This window comes from Dasypus novemcinctus, chromosome 4 (assembly GCF_030445035.2).
Source record: "Dasypus novemcinctus isolate mDasNov1 chromosome 4, mDasNov1.1.hap2, whole genome shotgun sequence".
In the NCBI taxonomy this organism is placed as follows: Eukaryota; Metazoa; Chordata; class Mammalia; order Cingulata; family Dasypodidae; genus Dasypus; species Dasypus novemcinctus.
The window spans coordinates 80,447,608-80,469,698 of NC_080676.1; the positions used below are offsets into that span (position 1 = coordinate 80,447,608).

The 22,091-nt window shown below is 38.5% G+C and overlaps 1 protein-coding gene across 1 annotated transcript in view; it reads left to right on the plus strand.

Moving 5' to 3' along the window:
* The window catches only part of GPR156 (G protein-coupled receptor 156), a 122,568-nt gene that overhangs the window by 11,654 nt on the left and 88,823 nt on the right, over window positions 1–22,091 (plus strand). The window contains exons 2-3 of the mRNA XM_058295765.1: window positions 17,616–18,054; window positions 18,235–18,368. Of these exons, the coding sequence (XP_058151748.1) occupies window positions 17,953–18,054; window positions 18,235–18,368 (236 nt within the window). The 5' untranslated portion in view covers window positions 17,616–17,952. The remainder of the gene's footprint in view (window positions 1–17,615; window positions 18,055–18,234; window positions 18,369–22,091) is intronic.

Below are 22,091 nucleotides of genomic sequence, written 5' to 3' on the forward strand. Positions count from 1 at the left end.
TACAGGACAAAGAGAAAGAAGACAATAGAAACAGAACCACAGATGTGGACTTTAAAGTAACTATTGTTAATATGTTTAATAAAAACATGCCAAGGTTAATAATATCACCAGATAACTGGAATCTATTTTTAAAAATGAATCTATTGGAGACTACAATAACTGAAATTAAGAGTTGAGATTAATATTTAAGACTAATGGTAGATTTAAACATATCTGAAGAGAAGGTTAGTTGGAAGAGAGTTCAATAGGAAATATCAGGGGAGGCAGCTGTGGCTCAATCGACTGGGCTCCCGTCTACCATATGGGAGGCCTTGGGTATGCGTCCTAGGGCTTCCTTGTGAAGCTGGCCCATGCCTGCAGAGAGCTGATAGCCTGTGCCCACGCAGAGCTGGCACAGCAAGATGATGCAACAAAGGGAGACAAGCAGACACAGAAGAATGCACAGCGAATGGACACAGAGAGCAGACAGTACACAAGCCACAGGAGGGGATAAATTAAAAATAAATAAATAAAACTTTAAAAAAACCAGGAAATTTCAAAATGAAGCATGGAGAAAATAAAGGATGAAAAATACAGATAAGAGACATATGGGATACAGTGACAAGGTCCAACACATGTAATTGAAGTGTCTGAGTTGGGTAGAGAAGAGAGAAAATGAAGTAGAATACAGGATAACAGCCAGGAATTTTCCACAACTATGGAGAAATATCAAACTACAGATCCAAGAAGACTGCAAACCCCAAGAAGGACAAATACAGAGCAATACCTAAGCACATCATGATAAGTTTGTTGAAAACAAAAGAAAAGACCTTAAAAGAAGCCAGCATAAGGCTGACAATAAGGCTGACAGTTGACTTCTCAAGAAAAATAATGAAAGTTAGAAGAAAACAAAATGGCATTTCTAAAGTAATACTACTACTACTAATAACTTCTTTTGTCCCTATAGATGGAATGTACAGAATTCTATAATCAGGGAAAATATTCTGGAAAAATGGTGAAAAATTAAGAGACTTTCCCAACAAATAAAACCTGAGCTAAATCATCACTAGCAGACCCATACAAAAAGAAATACTAAAAGGAATTCTTCAGGTTGAATAAAAATGATCCCAATAAGAATTATGGCTATGCAAAAGAGAGTAAAGGACATTGAAAATGATAAATATGTGGGGAAATATAAAGTAATGCTGGCTATGTAAAACAACAGTAAAGCCTTCAACCAGATTAGCCAGATTGATCAGAAAAAAGAGAACAGCCACAATTTGCCAATTTAAGGAATGAGAGATATGACATCACTACAATTTCTGGAGATATTTAAGATGACAACATTATGAACAACTTTATCCCAATAATTTCATCAACTTAAATTAAATCAACAAATTTCTTGATGATATAAACTACCAAATCACACTCATTAAGTATTAGAGAACTTGAAGTCCTAGCTTTATTAGAGAAGTTGAGTTGTAGTTATAAATCTTCCCACAAAGAAAACTCCAGGCACAGATGGAAGAAACTGTGCCATTTATACACAAACTCTCCCAGAAAAGTAAAGATAAGGAAATACTTCCTAACTCATTCTGCAAAGCCAACATATATGCTGATACTCAAACCAGGCAAATATAATTCAAGAAAAGAAAACTACAGAGCATTACATCTCATGAACATAGATTGAAAATTCATAAGCAAAATTTTAGTAAATCAGATCAAGCATTATATAAAAAGTCATACTTCATAACTAAGTGGGGATTATTGTGGGAATTCAAGGTTGGTTTGACATTGAAAAATTAATCAATATACCACATTAACAAACTAAAAAGAAAAACCACATGATTCTCAATAGAATTTTAAAAAGCATTTTAAAAGTGCTACATTCATTCCTGACAAAAAAATATCTCAACAAGCTAGGCATAGCCTGTGTATTAGTCAGCCAAAAGGGGTGCTGATGCAAAATACCAGAAATCTGCTGGACATTATAAAGGATATTTATTTGGGGTAGGAACTTGCAGATACTAGGCCGTGAAGCATTAGTTACTTGCCTCACCAAAGTCTATTTGGAGCAAGATGGCTGTGGACGTCTGCGAGGGTTCAGGTTTCCTGGGTTCCTACATTCCTGGGGCTTGCTTTTCTCTGGGTTCAAGATTCCTTCCTTCCTGGGGCTGGTTTCTCTTTCCTCTGCATGCTGACTTCCTGGGACACCACCTTAAGTCTTCAACATAAATCTCCAACATCAAAACTTCAACTTCAGAAAACCCTCAACTCTGTTCTTCATCATGCCTTTATCTGTCAGTCCCCACCCATCGAGGGGTGGGGACTCAATGCCCTAATCATAACTCAATTATGCCCAGGTACATATCAGATTACAAGCATAAGCCAATATTTCTTTTTGGAATTCATCAATTATATAAAACTGCTACAGACTGATAAAGAATATCTACAAAAAACCTACATGTAATATCATATTTAATAGTAAAGATCAAAATAGTTTCACCCTAAGATCAGGAACAAGAAAAAATGCCACTCTCACCAACATTCTATTCAACAATGTCCTGATGGGGCCCCCCACTGCCCACACAGTGCAGCCCCCCAGGTTAGCGGGGGGCTGCTGGTGGGCGAAGCTGTACCTGGAAGAAGCCATGGTGAGGTCCAGGGGCTGCCTATACCTCTGGATGTATTTGGCCGGGGCCCTGGCATCTTTCCTGGCGGGATTTATGATGGGCTGGTTTATTAAGCCTCTCAAAGAAACAGCCACTTCACCTCGCTATCATGAAAGTATACAGTGGAAACTTAACAGAAATGAAAGCGGAAAACATTAGAGCGTTTCTTCGTTCATTTACAAAGCTCCCTCATCTGGCAGGAGCAGAACAAAATTTACTGCTTGCCAAGAAAATCCAAACCCAATGGAAGGAATCTGGAATAGATTCAGCCAAGCTGGTTCATTATGATGTTCTCCTATCTTATCCTAATGAGACAAATGCTAACTATATGTCAATCGTGGATGAACATGGAATTGAGATTTTCAAAACAACATACCTTGAGCTGCCACCAAATGGATATGAGAATGTTACAAATATTGTACCACCATATAATGCTTTCTCAGCCCAAGGCATACCAGAGGGAGAACTTATATATGTGAACTATGCTCGCACTGAAGACTTTTTCAAACTAGAAAGAGATATGTACATAAACTGCACTGGAAAGATTGCTATCGCTAGATATGGGAAAATTTTCAGAAGAAATTAAGTTAAAAATGCCCTGTTAGCAGGAGCTGTAGGAATCATCTTGTACTCAGACCCGGCTGATTACTTTGCCCCTAGGTACAGCCATATCCCAAAGGATGGAACCTTCCTGGAACTGCTGCCCAGAGAGGGAATGTGTAAAATTTGAATGGTGCAGGGGACCCACTCACCCCAGGCTATCCAGCAAAAGGTAATGGATGAGTCCGTCATGATCCACCCATTTTACAAAAATACCATTCACCCTTGGCGTGGCTATAAAAGTAAGAATCTACAAACACAATTAAAATTAAAACTGTATAGCACTTTGGATTACTACTGCTTGGAATTAAAAAGCCTTTCCTTTGTATTCTTTTACTTATAAATTTTCATGAGGTGGAGTGCAGGAAGGGGATGTTCTGCTGATACTCTCCCTCTACCCTTCAGTAGAGGTTCAGAAACCTCTTTCCTTCAGTTCAAACTAGTACTGCTCCTACTGAATTAGAATTAGAAGTTAGGTTTTCTGAATTATTGCCTAGTGAATTTATGCTTCTCTAGATCACACATTTGTATTTTAGAATGTGAAATTTGATAGGTTTTAATTTGGGAAACTATCTCCACAATCAAGATAATGAACATATCCATCACAGCAAAAATGTTTCCTCTCATCTCTTTGTAATCCCTTCCTGCCAACTCTTTCTGCCCTCTCCCAACAGTTCCCAGGCAACCACTGATTAGATTTTGGTCAGCATAATTATTTTGACATCCATCCATGTTGTCATGTATGTCAATAGTTCATTCCTTTTTTTTTTTTTTTGCTAAGTAATATTCCATTGTGTATTATACCACAATTTGTTCATTCATTTGTTGATGGTTATTTGGGTGTTTTGAGCTTTATACACAAAACTGCTATGAATATTTGTGTATAAATTGTTTTTGAACATATACTTTTATTTCTCTTGGGCAAATAGGAGTGGAATGGCTGGATAATATGATAGGTGTATGTTTAACTCTTCAACAAACTTCCAAATTGGTTTCCAAAGTTGTACCATTTTAGATTCCCACCAGCAGTGTGGGATGATTCCAGTTGCTACATCCCCACCATCACTTAACATAGTCAACCTTTTTAGCTTTATACTCTAGTAGATATATATGGTTATCTTAGTGTAGTTTTTTTTATTTTTTATTTTTAAATTTTTTAATGTAGTTTTAATTTGCATTTTTCTTATGACTAATGATGTTAAGCATAATTTCATATGATTATTTGCCTTCCAAATATCTTCTCTGGTGAAGTGTCTGTTTAGATATTTTGTCCATTTCTTAAAATTAGGTTATTTTCTTATTACTGGGGTTTTTTTCCTTTATTTTTAAAGAAGTTTATATACTGAGTTTTGAGAGTACCTTATATAATTTGGTTTCCAGTCTTCTATCACAGATTTGATTTGTAAATATATTCTTCCATTCTTTTCATTTTTGTGCCCTCTCTTTCAAAGAACAGAAGCTCTTCATTGAGATGAAGCCCAATTTATCCATTTTTTTCTTTAATGGATCCACTTTCCATGTTCTAAGAAATATTTATCTAGGTCACAAAGATTTTCTCCTATGTTTTCTTCTGAAAGTTGTATAGTTTTAGGTCTTATATTTAGGTTCATGATCCACTGTAGATTTATTTTTATCTGAAGGAGACCAGAACAGTCCATGGGCTGTTTGCTTGCAATGGCAGAGTAGACACACACCCCCAGCTAGGCTGGAGGCAAGGGGCTTGGTTAGCTGGTGGAGGGCAGGAAAGTCAATTAATCTCAAATTTGCCTCTTGTCAAGGTGTTTTTTGTTTGTTTGTTTTAAGCTTTTACATAGGCTTGAAACAAAGAGAATTAATCATAGACATGATTTAAAAGAAAAACAGTTAATCATATACCTGATGTCCTTGTGAAGGGTTGTAGAAGCTTTTCTAGTTTTCCTGCTCTGGTTAATGTTTAAGATCCATATTGTACCTTGTGCCTCTAAGTTTCATGTGGTAAGAACAGGGAATGAGTGAAGCATTTCAAGAATAAGCCAGGCATTTTCTTTACAAAGAAAGTGAAGTAAAAGGTCTGGTTAGTATTAAACTCGACAGGGCTATGTGCTTTCTATAGAAAATCTATGCCTATTATAAGGTGCTTGCTAGGTTACAAGTGCAATTTGGTTTTTGTTTGTTAATTTGTTTTTGGTTTGTTTGCTTTCTTGGTCTATTTTTATTCAGAAATTCATGAAAACTAATAACATACTACGATGATGTATTTCTGCATAAAATATTTTTAATCAAGTCAATATTAATTATTGATATTAATATTAATATTAATAAAGCATTCATTCCATCCAACATACAATCAATGATATTTGGCTTAATCACATAGTTGTGCATTCATCATTTCAGTCATATTAGGGCATTTTCATTATTTCAATAATAATAAACAAAATAGACAAACAAAATTCATCACCTCTCCATCTATATGCTTCCCCTGCCATACATAGTTGCTATTTCTGGCTATTCTTGCTTATTTATTTATTTATTTATTTAAAAACAGTTTTATTGAGATCTATTCACATACCATACAATCTACCCAAAGTGTTTAATCAATGACTTTTAGTATAATCATGTGTACATTCATCACCACAAAAATTTTTAGAATAATTTCCTTACTCTAAAAAGAAAAACTCCACTCCCTTTAGCAGTCACCTCTCAATCCCTCTATCCTTTCCAGCCCTACATAACCAATAATCTAATTTCATCTTTATAAATTGATTTATATTTACATGTTGTATAAATGGAACCATATAATATGTAGTACTTTGTGTCTGGTTTCTTTCACTTAGCATAATGATTTTTTGGTCTGATATTAGTATCTTGTAACATTGGCATGCATTTGTTCAGTTTCAAAGAAAAACAGTCTTATATATGTACTATTACCCATATTTGTATTTCACATATGGTTTTAATATGCTGTACAGACCCATGTTACATTTTTTAGCTTTCCTTTTAGTAAGTTACATGACCTTAGCCTTTCTCTTTCAGCCACTATCTTACCCGTGTAATAGTACTGTTAGTTACAAACATTATGTTGGGCTTTCACCTTTTCTGTTCATTTCCAAAGAATAACACACATCTTTTTTACCCATTCTGCACATTCGGCTTTTCCTTCTCTAACCGTATTCTACTTTCTAGTGACCCATATTCAAGTTATTAACTCCATGAGATTACACAATATATTTAGCTCATAATAGCGCAGTCATACAGTATTTGTCCTTATGTGTCTGGCTTGCTTCACTCAACATAATGTCCTCCAGGTTCATCCATCTTATGTTTCACAACTTCATTTCTTCTTACAGCTGCATAATATTCTATTGTGTGTATACACCACAGTTTATCCATTCACTGGTTGATGGACACCTGGGAGTACAATTTGTTTTGTTCATTCTACTGTTCATTCTATGGTTATATGGCAAAAAGTGTGGATCGAAGTTACTTTTATTTTGTTTTTGTTTTTTTAAAGATTTATTTTTATTTTATTTCTCCCTCTCCCCACAATCACCGTGGGGGGGGGGGGGCGGGACACGGACAAGGTGTTGTGTACCTTCTGTGTCCATTCACTGTTCTTTTGTGTCTGCTTGTATTCTCATTAGGCAGCTCTGGGAACCAATCCTGGAACCTTCTGGAGTGGGAGAGAGGTGATTACTCTCTTGCGCCACCTCATCTCCCTGTTCTGCTACATCTTCTTATTTTCTCTCCTCTGTGTCTCTTCTTGTGTCATCTTGCTGTGTCAGCTCTCTGCATTGGCTGGCACTCCTGCACGAGGTGGCTTTCCTACACGGGGCAGTATTCCCATGTCGGACGGCACTCTGCATGGACCAGCTCATCACACGGGCCCGCTTGCCCTCACCCAGAGGCCCTGGGTATCGAACCCTGGACCTCCTACATGGTAGACAGGAGACCAATTGGTTGAGCCACATCCGTTTCCCTGAAGTTAGGTTTTTTGCATATGGTTATTCATAGCACTTCTTATCAAAAAGTATTCTTTGTCAACTAATTTATTTTGCAACGTTGTTAAAAACCAATATACCATATGTATTTGTGTCTACTTCTGAACTCCCTATTCTGTTCCTTTAATCTACCTAATTTATGTCAATACTTCACTGCTTTGATTATAGTAGCTTTATAAAATATTCTTGATGTCAAAGTTGACTTTGCCTATCTATATGCATTTTAGAATCACCTTGTTAATTTCCCCTAAACAGCCTTCTGGGATTTTGATTAGGATTGTGCTAAATCTATAGATCAGTCTGGTGAGAGCTGACATCTTATCAGTATTGAATTTTTTGATCCTTGCAAATGGAACTCTCCTTTTATTTAGGTATTCTTTAATTTCTCTCAGCAGTGTTTTCAAGTTTTCACTTCATTGTTCATTGACCTTATATCCTGCAACTTTGTTAAACTAAATAATTCTAGTAAATTTTTGGAAATTCCCTCAGCTTTTTACATGTCATCTTGGAATAAAGACAGTTTTATTTCTTTGTTTCCAATCTATATGCCTTTTGTTTCTTTTTCTGCAAATGTTTTGCTGGCTAGAACCTCTAGTACAACAGTGAATAGGAATTGTTAGAGCAGACATTTTTGCCTTCTCCCTACTCTGAGGGGGACACTTCCAGTCTTTCTCTGTTAAGTTTGATGTTAGCTGTAGGGTTTTTTGTGTTTTTGTTTTTGTTTTTGTTTTGGTACAGGTTCCACTGAGAAAATATGCTTCTATTTCTAATGTGCTGAGAGTTTGTTTTTTTTTTTAAATCAGGCATGTATTTTAGATTTTGTCAGTTTTTTTCCCCTGCATAACTAAAATGTTTATGTTTTTTTGTTTTGTTTTTAAAATTTTGTTAAATTACACTGCTGTTTGAATGTTAAACCAATCCTGTATCCTGAGATAAACTTCACTTGGTCACAATATATTATCCTTTGATATATTGTTTGGTTGATGCCAATGAGAGTTTTAATTCTTTTCAGTTTTTCTTTGAAGAGAAAATTATATTGTTGTTTGAATAAAGTCTTTATCATTTATTTCCAAGAAAACAAAAAAAAAAAAACAATGTCCTGAGGGCCCAGCCAATGAAATAAGGTAAGAAAAAAAAATAAAATGCTTCCAGTTTGGGAAGGAAGAAGTAAAACTGTTTTTATTAAAATGGTGTAGTTGTTGGCACAGTTTGTCATAACTTTCTTCATCTAGTGCACATGCTTTATTGTGGGTAGTCACAGTATTTGCATTTATGGGAACAATATAAATAATACTTTAATTTTTTTATCACTGACTTCAGCTGAATTGTGACCTGGAATGACGCTCTTCACTTGGAGTAATTGGACTTTGAAGGGGATTCTTTTGTGGTCTGTGATTCCGCCCTTGAACTGTATGTAAAATAGTGCACATTTCATATGCATTTTTCTGAAGACAGTCCAAAACTTTCACATATGAGAATCTCATGACCAAAAAAAAGGTTTAAGAACCATGGCTTCCCTCTTGATATAGGTGTGGAGTGGACCCAACCATTCTAAGGTCCACAGGATGGAGGAATAGAGTATGGATTAGAGTGGACTTACTGATATTCTATTCATAAACTATTGTGATTAGTAATTGAAGAAAATGTGGCATTGATGTGGAGAAAGTGGCTATGGTGGCTGCTGGGGGTAGGGAGTGGGAGGAAGAGATGTGATGTGGGGGCATTTTCGGGACTTGGAGTTGTCCTGGGTGGTGCTGCAGGGACAGTTACCGGACATTGTATGTCCTCCTATGGCCCACTGGGTGGACTGTGGCAGAGTGTGGGCTATGATGTGGACCAATGACCATGAGGTGCAGCGGTGCTCAGATGTATTCACCAAATGCAATGAATGTCTCATGATGATGGAGGAGGTTGTTGTTATGGGGGGAGGAGTGGGGTGAGGGGGGTAGGGGGTATATGAGGACCTCATATTTTTTTTATGTAACATTAAAAAAATAAAGACAAAAAAAAGAACCATGGCTTGATGATTGAAAGGATTGAGTGCTGTTTCAATTATCTAATTTCTCTATGGTACTTCCCTGAAATTTATTTCTATTTTCTTAATTTTTAAGTTCAAATGACTTGATCTATATATGTGAGCCTGAGTCTCATCATAGTAACCTGGAGTAATAAGTTAAGGTTATTTCAAGGGTTTGGGTGGTTCAAGCTCTCCCAAAAGCCCTGTATTTCTTTAAGTTAGATTAGGATTCTCATAGAATGACCCCCAGATCTGCAGCAACAGCAGCAGCACCTGGGAACTCTTTAGAAAGGCAAATTCTCAGCCCCTACCCTAAACCTACTGAATTAGGAACTCTGTAGGTGGGACCAGTGATCATTGTTTTGTTTTTAAAGATTTATTTTTATTTATTTATTTCTCTACACCCTACCCCCACCCCCGCATTGCTTGTGCTCACTGTCTGCTCTCTGTTTGTTGTGTGCTCATCTTTTTTAAGGAGGCACTGGGAACTGAACCTGGGACATCTCATGTGAGAGGGAGGCACCTAATCTCTTGAACCACCTCCACTTCCTGCTTGTTGTGTCTCTCATTGTGTTTTCTTTGTTGTGTCTCTTCAATGCATCATTTTGTGTCTGCTTGCTGCACCAGTCTCTTGCATCAGCTTGCTGTCTTGTTTGTCTTCTTTGGGAGGCACTGGGAACCAAACCTGGGACCTCTGTATGGTAGGTGGGTGCCCAACCACTTGACTCTGATATGTGCTAAAGTTTAATAACCACTGGGTTAGATTATTCTTAGAAAAGCCTATTCTCCACAACTTGCTTCTAGGTCAAGTTAAGGAGAATTTATTAAGGAATTGACTGTGGAATGAACTGTCTAATGTTGATAGCTTATGTTTTTCATCTTTTGATCCTTAAAAAACCCACATGACCCTCACACAAATATTTTGGGTTGCATAGCAAAATTGAATAACAATTTAGCAAAATCCAGTGTCTAGAAGAAACTGGAATTTATAGACATGGCAAGTAAGTTCACACATAAAAATTCTGACCAGGAGACTTTTCAGGGATGAGCTCCAGTAATAGCAAGGACCTTGGTTCTTAGCCTCTGAATGGCAGACCATTCAGTTTCCTGAACAGACTGGACATCAGGAAGGAGGCCTTATTTATCCTCTTCCAGTTGTGCGGCATCCTCACAAATGTCCTTTAATAGAGTGCTCAGTATTACCATGGCTCCGCTTGCAAGATAGATGAATGAACGCCTGAAGCTTGATTTGTCATGATGCCTTACTGTTTCACTGATGAGAAATATCACAGAATATTTCACAGCAGCTCTCATTAAAGGAGGGCAGCCAAGTAGAATTCACTCTTGGTCCTTAATAGTTTTCAAGTGAGAATTTACTGTATATTAGTAAGCACTAATTGTCATCTGTGACAGATTTTTATGGAAATAATGCACATATCATTTATATAATGGTACCTAAGTGCTTTTAGGTAACAACACAATTTTGGAAAGTTGGTGAAAGTTTTTGTATGTTGCCACATTGCTGGGGTTTTTGTGTTTTTTTGAGTTTCCAAACTCCAGCCCCTGGCAGTAGTGTGGAATAATAACAGGACTCTTAGGATCTGTCTATAAGCAATTGTGCCTTACTGCCTAGTTTGTATGGTTGTGCCAGCTTGTACCTGAGAGTGCAGAGAGAGTTACCAAAACACATCAGGGCACCTCGACTGCAGGAGACGGTTCCGTGGTAGTCAGAGGGGATGTCCAGTCCTCCCTCTACCTTCCTAAGTCAACCCTTCTGCTTCCCTGAGTCATAGGAGTATCTAGATCAGGGCTTCTTATCCTTTTTTGTTCCACGGCCTCATTTGCCAGTCAGGTGAAAAATATGGATCCCTTACTAAGTTCACACTATACTGTGTATTATTTAATAAATATACCACACCCTCACCAATATGTCCCCATAAGAATAATGTTTTTTTGAATTTCAATTCAAATTCATGGACCCCTTGTTAAGAACCCCTGATCTAGATGGTCCCAAGTGTTCCTAGAAGTCTAGGACTTACTGTTTAATGCTTTCTAAACATCTCTGTGTTCAATTCAACAAATTTGTATTGATCACCTACTGTGTGCCAGATGCTGTGCTAGGTACTAGAGCAAGACCATGTTGGCTGGTTTCCTCCTGCATCCCTACCTCGTAGCATAGTGACTAGCATATAAAAGTGGATTGATCAATGTTTATTGAATGGACATGATCTCTGTCCTTGGGGATCTATAATTCATTATTCTTACAAAATCTAATTCTAAATACCATATAAAGATCATTGTTCTGCATTGTTCTTCAAGCTAGAACAGACAGTATTTCAGAACTTGAGGTTCTATTAGGAAATAAGATGGATAACTTCAATTATTTGCCCCATGTCTTCTGTATAGATGACCCTTCTATATTGTGGAAAAGAGGCCAATATTGAAGACCTAGTACATTTTAGTTGCTCTTGAAAATATCCTATTCATCATATGACTTAATTATCACCAAAACCTAGAAAGTATAGATAACATTATCCCCATTTCATTGAGGGTGCAGCTGAGAATTAGAGGAGTTAATGACTAATCATAAGGTATCACAGATAGAAAATGAGGGTGCTAAGATTTAAACTCGGCCTAGGTTTTGTCTACTGCTATGCCATTCATTATACTGGAATGGTCCTAGAATATATCAAGTGAAGCCAAACTCCTAAGCACTGTGATGGAGGGGTGCATTGGCCCAGAGGGGCCCTGAGATATGTCCTGTATTTAGTCAACCTACTAGTTATAGTAAACCTACTGTTTTTAACACTGTGTCCTGAATCCTGTGGAGGACCCAATGCAATAGCCAGTTTGGTTCACTGTAATTCTACCAAGCAGCCAGAAAAGTTTAAGCACTATATAGCGAAGAAAGAAATCAAAGTTAATAGAAGAAAAGTTACAAGTAATATGAAAGTGAAAGCTTGGGCACAGTGTTCTAAAATGTTGGGCATATATGTTCTCCAGATAGGGAAATATCACTAACTGTGGGCTGAGAAGTATAGGAAGGAAGAGGCTTTCAAACGTTTGAATGAAGAAAGAGTGGTGGTGTTGTGTTCAAGAATTCATACAAAGTTCAAGAATTCCAAAGTTTTATTTTCTCTGAGATGCACACTGCTTAGGTAAAGAGAGTGAATCTGGTCTACAATCCTTTCCCCCACCCAACCCCATGTCCCACTCTCTGCCAAGGCTGCACACAGTGATTCCATTCTGCTTGTAAAATTCCTTAAGGCAGATGTGTTTGGAGTAGCCATCTCTCCCCATTGCTGCCCTTTCCTCTGGTGAATAGAATTCCTTATATGAACCCTATTCCAGAGTCTTTGGAATGATTATTAAGAAACCATGAAAGTATGTGGGGGAAAAAACACATAATTATCTCAATTGGTGCAGAAAAGGCATTTGACAAAATCCAACATCTTTCGTGATTAAAATAAGAATATAAGGGAGCTTTCTCAACAAAATGAAGGTCATTTATGAAAAACACACAGCTAACATCATACTCAATGGTGAAAGACTGAAAGCTTTCCCCTAAGATCAGGAATAAAACAAGAATGTCAGATTTCACTACTGCTATTCAATATTGTACTGGCATTTCTGGCCAGAGCATTTAACCAAGAAAAAGAAACAAAAGGCATCCAGATTGGAAGGAAAGATGTGACACTATCTCTATTCTCAGATGACACAGTCCTTTATGTAGAAATTTTCAAAGTACCTACAAGAAATCTATTAGAACTAATAAATTCAGTAAAGTCAGAGCACAAGATAAACATGCACACAAACAGTTGTGTTTCTATATATAATTAAAGAAAAAATTCAAAATGGAAATTAAGAAAAGAATTTCATTTACAAGAGCATCTAATACTAGCTAGGAAAATTTTAACCAGGGATGTAAAATCCTTGTATCCTGAATACTACAAAACACTGCTGAAAGAAATTAAAGAAGATCTAAATAAATGGAAGACATCCCATGTTCATGGATCAGAATACTTAATAATATTGTTAAGATGGTTTACTACCCAAAATGATCTACAGATTCAATACAATCCCTAAAAAAATTCTAACATCCTTTTTTGGCAGAAATGGAAAAGCCGAGTTTCACATTCTTCAAAGTGTTCTATTTGTAATGGGTTCACATCCACAGGAATGGGTTAAGATTAAGCACATATTTTTGTTTTTCTGGGGTAAATAATTCAACTACCACACTCCCTCTTTCCAGTTACTCTGCCCCACAAATTCTAGCTGTCTCAGCTTCCCTAAACTCCTGTCTATCTCCTTACCTCAGCAAGACTGCTAGGCTCTGTTTGAGTTTCCTTTCCTCTGCTGTGGCCTAGAGTCTGCCTCCAAGCAGTACACTAGAGTCAGTTTTAGAGTTCAAATCATTTGTTTTCCATTTCTTAGGAATCTCATTCCTAAGATATCTGTTGTCCAAAACCCGAAACAGTTGTTTCATGTTATTTTTCCTGGTTTTAAGTTTTTTATAGTAGAAAGTTAAAGTCTTCATTGGTAGAAGCAGAAATTACATGAACTGCAAAACAACTTTTTAAAAGATAGTAGTTGTATAACTAGTTTGTTTTTTTTTAAAGATCTATTTATTTATTTATTTCTCTTCCCCCCCGCCCCCTGCCCCGGTTGTCTGTTCTCTGTGTCTATTTGCTGTGTCGTCTTCTTTGTCCGCTTCTGTCACTGTCAGCAGCATGGGAATCTGTGTTTCCTTCTGTTGCGTCATCTTGTGTCAGCTCTCCGTGTGGGTGGTGCCATTCTTAGGCAGGCTGCACTTTCTTTCGCCCTGGGGGGCTCTCCTTATGGGGCGCACTCCTTGCGCGTGGGGGACACCCTTGCGTGGCAGGGCACTCCTTGCGCACATCAGCACTGTGCATGGGTCAGCTCCATATGGGTCAAGGAGGCCTGGGGTTTGAACCGCAGACCTGCCATGTGGTAGACGGACGCCCTAACCACTGGGCCAAGTCCGCTTCCCATGACTAGTTTTTAATGGCCAGGAATAACATATAGAAGAATAAGAGAAAGCACCATATCTGTGGAAAAATATGGTGCTGTTAAGAGTCAAGAGCCTATAAAAAGCCATCTTGCACTTGGAAACAGTGTAGCTGATGTAATGTCTGTTTTCCTTATTCTAATAACTGGGAAGAATTCTTCGAACTATGTCACATAAATTGCAAGTCCTACCATGCATGGCCTTGGATCTGCTCCTCTCTGTGGCCTGGATGGTTAGCCCCTGGAGACTTTGTGGGCAGTGGAGAGGAGGAGGAGGGGTTAGGTATTTGATTGCTCTAGGAGAAGCCTGGCAGACCTTTCTCTTATCTAGTGTTTTGTTTTTTTTTTAAGATTTATTTTTTTTATTTGTTTCTCTCCCCTTCCCCCCCACCCCAGTTGTCTGTTCTCTGTGTCCATTTGCTGCGTGTTCTTTTGTCTGCTTCTTTGTCATCTGTGGCGTGGGAATCTGTGTTTCTTTTTGTTGCATCATCTTGTTGTGTCAGCTCTCCGTGTGTGCGGCACCATTCCTGGGCAGGCTGCACTTTCTTTCGTGCTGGGCAGCTCTCCTTATGGGATGCACTCTTGTGCGTGGAGTTCCCCTACACGGGGACACCCCTGTGTGGCAGGGCACTCCTTGCACACATCAGCACTGAGCATGGGCCAGCTCCACATGGGTCAAGGAGGCCCAGGGTTTGAACCATGGACCTCCCATGTGGTAGACGGACGCCCTAACCACTGGGCCAAGTCCACTTCCCTGTATATAGTTTGTGGTCAGATGCCTCACCATTAACCTCTCTGACACACTACTCCCCACTCACCTTCCCAATCACTCAACACTTTATAACCATTCAACTCTTTCCTCTCAATAACTGAATCATTCACTGTCTCACCAGCTCCTCCTGTGGGAATCTGTCAATTTGTACAGCTTTGGAGGTGAATATATACCTTCTGGAAGGAGCCCTGAGTCCTGGTATATAAAGTTCATACGGTCAATATCCATGGACTGAATGAGGTCCCAGAACTCAAAATTCCATGCTAATGAGTTTAGTCTATCCATGGGAACCTTTGGAAATACACTTAGAAATTCATCACAAATCAGAGTTGCTTCCCTCGGGACTTTATGTTTCAAATGGGTGACCCTATCATAAGTCTTTCATAGCTGATTTGGGCTTAGGATTGTCAGTCCTGGAATCTGTAGTGTAGACCAAGGTTCCCTAACCTTGGCACTATTGACATTTGGGGCCAGATAATTCTTGTTTTTTTGTGATGTCCTGTGCATTGTAGGATATATAGCAGCATCCCTGAGCTCCACCTAAGAGTTGTCAGTGGCACCCTCTCCCAGTTGTGACAACCACAAATGACTATACACATTGCAAAATGTCCCCTGGAGTGCAAAATTGCTCCCAGTTGAGAACCACTGGTATAGATGCACAGTTGTGTGCCACACTTGAGTCCTTCCTCTCCCCCCTCCCCCCAAAGTGAAACTCTGGAGCTAAACCTGGAGAAAACCAAGCCATTAAGTGTCTCTTTGTGAGAGGTCAGTCCAAAATGTTTGTCCCATCTAGGATGTATAGTGGGAGGACATTGACCCTGGAATGTAAACTTCTGGATTCCTGTCCAGCCTTTGCAGATTTGGGGCAATGTTCTTCACTTCTCTGGCTCCTAGTGTCCTTATTAGAAAATAAGTAATGGTATTATTTATGTCACACAGCAGTTGTGGTGAGAACTAAATGAGGTTTTATATATATGTATGTGTATGTATATATAAATGGACATGCATGTATATATCTATTTTTGCGTGTATATATACATATACACACAAGTATACAAACTCATGTATATTTCCATTTACTGTAAAGATACATAAACATTACTTAATGATTAAAATGTAAGTGTACTTGTATACCAGTATGATTGAAAGGGCCATATAGGGAAAAAACATCCTATTTCTAATATGTAGTCTTCCCTGCAATTTGTGATAGTGCCTCTATGCTAGAAGGCACAACAGGGGATGCCTAACTAAAAATAAAGTTGTCTTTTACATAATTAAAATCAACTAAATCAGGATGTAAATAGGTTTTTATATTTACTTAAGTTTTTGCATTCGGTAATCTGACCAGGCTGCATAAGAATTTAAATGTCTTGACAGGAGGTAGTTGGCTTTTAGTTCTCTTGGGATCTCATTGTAATGAACCTGGTGAATAATTCAGGATCACAGGAGAGACCAGTGAATGGGCAGCACCTGGTGCTATATTGTTCATGCCTAAGCACACAGAATGCAGAGGTGGCATTCGACACCTGTCACTCTCCTGGCTTAAACATGGGTTCTGTGTTCAGTGGCTGTTGAAATAATAGTAATTGATTTTTTCGTCCTCTTCCAGTTTTTCTTCACTCTCAAAGAAAACTGTGCTAAGCTGTTTCTAAAACACAAAGAAGTGACATCCTTTTTAAAATTTCCATTGGTAAAATTTCAAATCTATTTTCTCTATTAAGGGACAGATTGCTTAAAGAATTAGGCACATTTCTGTCTTTTCTACTGGTGCACTTGAGCCTTTCTGCCTTTCTACCTTTGTTCTGTGAAGTTGAGCCTCTTTTTAGATCACAGTATTTATGTCACAAGCATCTGCTGAGAGAAATAGTGCGAGCCTCCGGCCACTCACTCGCTCTGTGTGCTCTCCTAGAGCTCCCCAGTTTCTCTCCCCATCACCTGCATAGCCTTCTCCCCTTCTATTGGTCTAAAAGCTTAAAAACCAACAAGCAAAGTCCTTAACAAAGGGCTTGGTTATCCTTCTGTTATCCCAGCTACCTGGACATAGACTGTTCCACCACTCTTTGAAAGCAAAAAAAATTGGAGGGACCAAAAGATTAGGTTTGCAGACAACAAGGGGTACCTGAGCCCATCCTCATGCAGGTTCAGTCAGAGCTTAAGCCATGAGTTGTGTGAAAAGATCTTGGGAAGGCAGGGGATTTCCCAGAGCAGGGACAAAAGGAAGATGTGCTTCACAAGTCAAAAACTAGTTTTACCATGCTGGGCCATAAAAAGAACCTGAGGAGAGATCGTGGAGTTTTATACCTATAAATTAATAGATGTGCTTTGTCTTTGTTTTGAAGGTATTGCTTATTCTAGAGGTTTAAAGTCTCTGTAATATATATAATAAAGAATATAACTTTATAATAAAATATAACTGTATAATGAAAATATATAAAATATTTTAAGCATCTGTAATAAACCATTTATATGGTAATAAGAATGCATTTTCATATATGCACATACATATATGCATTCATGTAGATATAAATTTGTTAACAGGTTTAATTGCTTTCCTTTCCTTCTGGGACCAGTGTGACTGCTTGGAGCAGTGACTGCCACCTGGTGGCAAGCCAGAATCATCACTGCGTGTCACCTAACGGTCACTAGGATGCTCAGTCTTGACTCACTTGGTGTGCAATGGCAGCAGAGGACCCGAAGACCCTGGAGAGTGTCGGATGAAGGAGCCTAGTGAAACAACCCTTGGCTTCCACATGAATGGGCTGTTCTTCCTGGATTCTGAGCTAGGAGTCAGCTGCAACATGGGGCACCTGAAGAAGAGTTGCTCTTGTGTTTTCATCAAAGATCTGCATCTCCACCAACGGGTAACCAAGACTGAATAATTGCTCATCAAGAAGGGCATGTGATGACATGGAGCCTGAAATAAACTGCTCTGAATTGTGTGACAGTTTTCCTGGCCAGGAACTGGAACTGGATCGGAGACCCCTTCAGGATCTTTGTAGGACAACAGTTGTAAGTGAGCAGCGGTGTCAGGGTGGTGGCAGTGGTGGTGGTGACAAGGAGGAGGAGGAGGAAGAGGGGTCCTGTTCTTCTAGGACATGCATTTCCCAGCTTTGGTAATGATGGGATAGTTCATGTGTGATCTCTAAGAGATTGTTTATTCCTAATAGTGCCACCTTTTTCTCTTCTCAGACCTCTTCCCACAGCAGTAAGACCATCTCTTCATTGTCTCCTGTGCTCTTGGGTGTGGTTTGGACTTTTCTCAGCTGTGGACTTCTTCTGATGCTCTTCTTTCTTGCCTTCACAATTCGCTGCAGGAAGAACAGGTAAGTAGCCCCAAGCCATTTCTTAACCTCCCATGGTCTGAACTGTGAAACCCTGAAGGCCAATATCATTGCTTTTATTTATTTATTATAAATGCACACCCTTACACACACACACATACATGCACAGATGGTTCTCTCATCTGTCTGCTCATTGTTTGCTCACCTTCTCCAGAAGGCATGGGAACCAAACCCGGGACCTCCCACATGGTAGGCAAGTATGCAACGACCTGAGCCACATCTGCTCCCCGTGGGCTTCAGCATCTGCTGGCTTGTGGCATCTGCTCTTTTAGGCATCTGCTCATTGCAGTGGTGCAGCGTCTGCTTATCTTCTTTAGGGGGCACCAGGACCTGTACCTGGGAACTCCCATGTGGAACGCAGGTGCCCAACTATTTGAGCCACATCTGCTTCCCCTGATATCATTTTGACACCACATTCTGCTAGCATGTATCAGCAGAGCTTGTCTCTAACTATGAATTACTCCTGACCTTGCAGTACAATTCTATAGTTCTTAAATTTTTATTTTTTCATTCTTATAGAAGTTGTGGGTTTTCAGAAAAATCATGCATAAAATACAGTGTTCCTATACATTACCTATTATTAACACCTTATATTGCATTAGTGGTACATTTATTACAATTCACGAAAGAACATTTTAATAATTGTACTATTAACTATAGTCCATCCTTTACAACAGGGGTCACTCTTTGTGTCATACAGTCCTGTTGTGTTTTTTTATTTTTATTCTAGTTATCTATATACAACCTAATATTTTTCCTTTTAACCACGTTCACATATATAATTCAGTGCTATTAATTATATTCACAATGTTGTACTACTGTCACCACCACCCATAACCAAAATTTTACCATCAACCCAAATAGAAACTTAAGCATTAAATCCCTATTCCTTATCCACTATCCTGGCCCCTGGTAACCTATTTTAGTTCCTGACTCTATAAGTTTGCATATTCTAATTATTTCTTATCAATGAAATCAGACAATATTTGTCCTTTTGTGTCTGGCCTCTTTTACTCAACGTGATGTCTTCCAGGGTTCATTCAAGTTGTCACAAGTATCAGGACTTCATTCCTATTTACAGCTGAAAATATTCCTTTGCATTTGTATCCCACATTTGCTTATTCATTCATTGGTTGATGCACACTTGGGTTGCTTCCATCTTTTGGCAGTTGTGAATAATGCTACTTACAAACATCAGTGTGCATATATCTGCTCGAGTCGTGCTTTCAGTTATTTTGGGTATAAAACTAGAAGTGGGATTGCCAAGTCATCTGGTAAATCCATACTTAACTTTCTAAGGAACCACAAACTGTCTTCCCCAATGGCTGCACCATTTTACATTCCTGCTAGCAATGAAGGAGTGTTCCTATTTCTTTACATCCTTTCCAATATTTGTAATTTTCCAGTTTTTAAATAGTAGCCTTTCTAGTGGGTATGAAATGGTATCTTATTGTGGTAATGATGTTGAGCATGTTTTCAAGTTCCTTTTGGCCATTTGTATATCCTCTTTGGAGAAATGTCTATTCAAATCTTTGGCCCACTTTTTACGTTTGTTGTTTGTCTTTTTGTTGTTGAATTGTAAGATTCCTTTATATATTCTGGTTATTAAACCCTTATAGGATATGTGGTGTCCAAACATTTTCTCCCATTGAATAGTCCTTTGCACAAAAAGTTTTCATTTTGATGAGGCCCCATTTATCTCTTTTTTCTTTTATTACTTGTGCTTTGGGTTTAAAGTCTAAGAAACCTTTGGCTATCACAAGAGCCTGAAGATGCTTCCCTATAATTTATTCTAGAAGTTTTATTGTCCCGATTTTTATATTTAGGTCTTGATCCATTTTGAGTTAATTTTTTTGTATGTGAGATAGTGGCCCCCCAGGCATTTTTTTGCATATGGATATCCATTTCTCCCAGAATCATTTGTTAAAGAGACTATTCTTTCCCAATTGAGTGGACTTGGCAGCTTTGTCAAAATCATTGGGCTCTAGGTGTGAGGGAATATTTCTCAACTCTTAATTTGAGTCCCTTGGTCTTTTATCTGTCCTTATGCTAGTACCATGCTGTTTGACCCTTGTAGCTTGTAATAAGTTTCCTTTCCTTTTTTTTTAAGATTAATTTTATTTCTTTCTCCCCGCTTCCCCCCGTTGTCTGCTCTCTGTGTCCATTCGCTGTGTGTTCTTCTATATCCCCCTGCATTCTTTTCACATGGCACTGGGAAACTGTGTCATTTTTTGGCTGCGTCAGCTCTCTGTGTGTGGTGCCACTCCTGGGTGGGCTATGCTTTTTTGCACATGGGGTGGCTCTCCTTGCAGGATGCACTCCTTGCATGTGGGACACCTCTACACGGGGTCACCCCTCCCTTCATCATCACCTTGTTAGTTGTCCTGGGTGGGTCCAATGAACTGAAGAGTAGTGTCGCAACTTTGCTGAGATTCAGGGCTTAACTGGCATATGGACAGCCCAAAATTTAAGTCCCTTGGACATAGACCTATCAAGTATAGTACTAAGTATAGGTTTAAATAGAAGGGGCAGAAGAGCCATCTGTAGGGAAACAACAAATGAGTCCAACTCTGTCACACTGGGGAGCATAAATTCCAAGATAAGATCCACTGGCAGGGCACCAAACTCCTGAGCTGCCTGCCTTGCTTATAGTATCTGGGTGTCTATAGAGCCCTCAAAACCCCCACTATTTGAGGCAATATTTACTGTGGCAGTCAATGAGATCCTGAATAAGTGTAACCTCTAGAATGACCCCCTGACTCTTTTCGAAATTTCTTAGGCATAAAAACTCATTTGTATTTATCCTTTCTGCCTTTCGGTCAAGATCTTTTTACAGGTGCATTGCTAGTTGGTGCTATCCAGTTTTAGTATATGTGCTGCCAAAATGAGCAGTTATTTCTTTTTCTTGCCTAATTGCTCTGGCTAGAACTTCCAGTACAGTGTTGAATAACATTGGTAACAATGGGCATCCTTGTCTTGTTCCTTATCTTAGAGGGAAAGCTTTCAGTTTTTCATCATTGAATATGATGTTACTGATAGGTTTTTAATATATGCCCTTTATCATATTCAGGAATTTTCTTTTATTCTTATTTTCTTCCTAACAAGTGTGTCTGATACTGTCTTATTTATTGATTTTCCTATTTATTGTCTGTATTTCCCACCAGAATGGAAGGTGCGTGAAAACAGGAACCTTGCCTTGTCTGTTGTACTTTCCACTGTTGCTAGTATTTAGAATAGACTCTAAAATAATAGGAGCTTGGTAAACATTTGTTCAATGATTCTGGTAGGAAGGAGATTTAAATCCTTCCTGTGGCTGCTGCCAAGAAAAATGACTAAGAAAATCATGCATTTCAAGATTAGAGAACTATTGAGTACAGTCTATTCAGCTGCAACAAGATTCTGTAGTGCAAATCAATACCTGATTGGTAAATGAGAAATGATGTCATTATAAGATTATAAAATGACATCATTAGTTCATATGTGATTTTCTTCCCCTAGCAAACCAATGTTTTGAACATTCAAGGGAAAGTTTTATCTCAGTTAAAGAAGGAAATCTTTTCTATATACAAGGACCTTTAGAAATACACTAAACATATTAAAGCAGCGCCTTCCCTTAGTGGTGCTGCTGGGTCCCATGGCAAATATATATTCCACATCCTTAGGAATTGCCAGTCTTCCACAGTGACTGTACCATTCTACATTCCC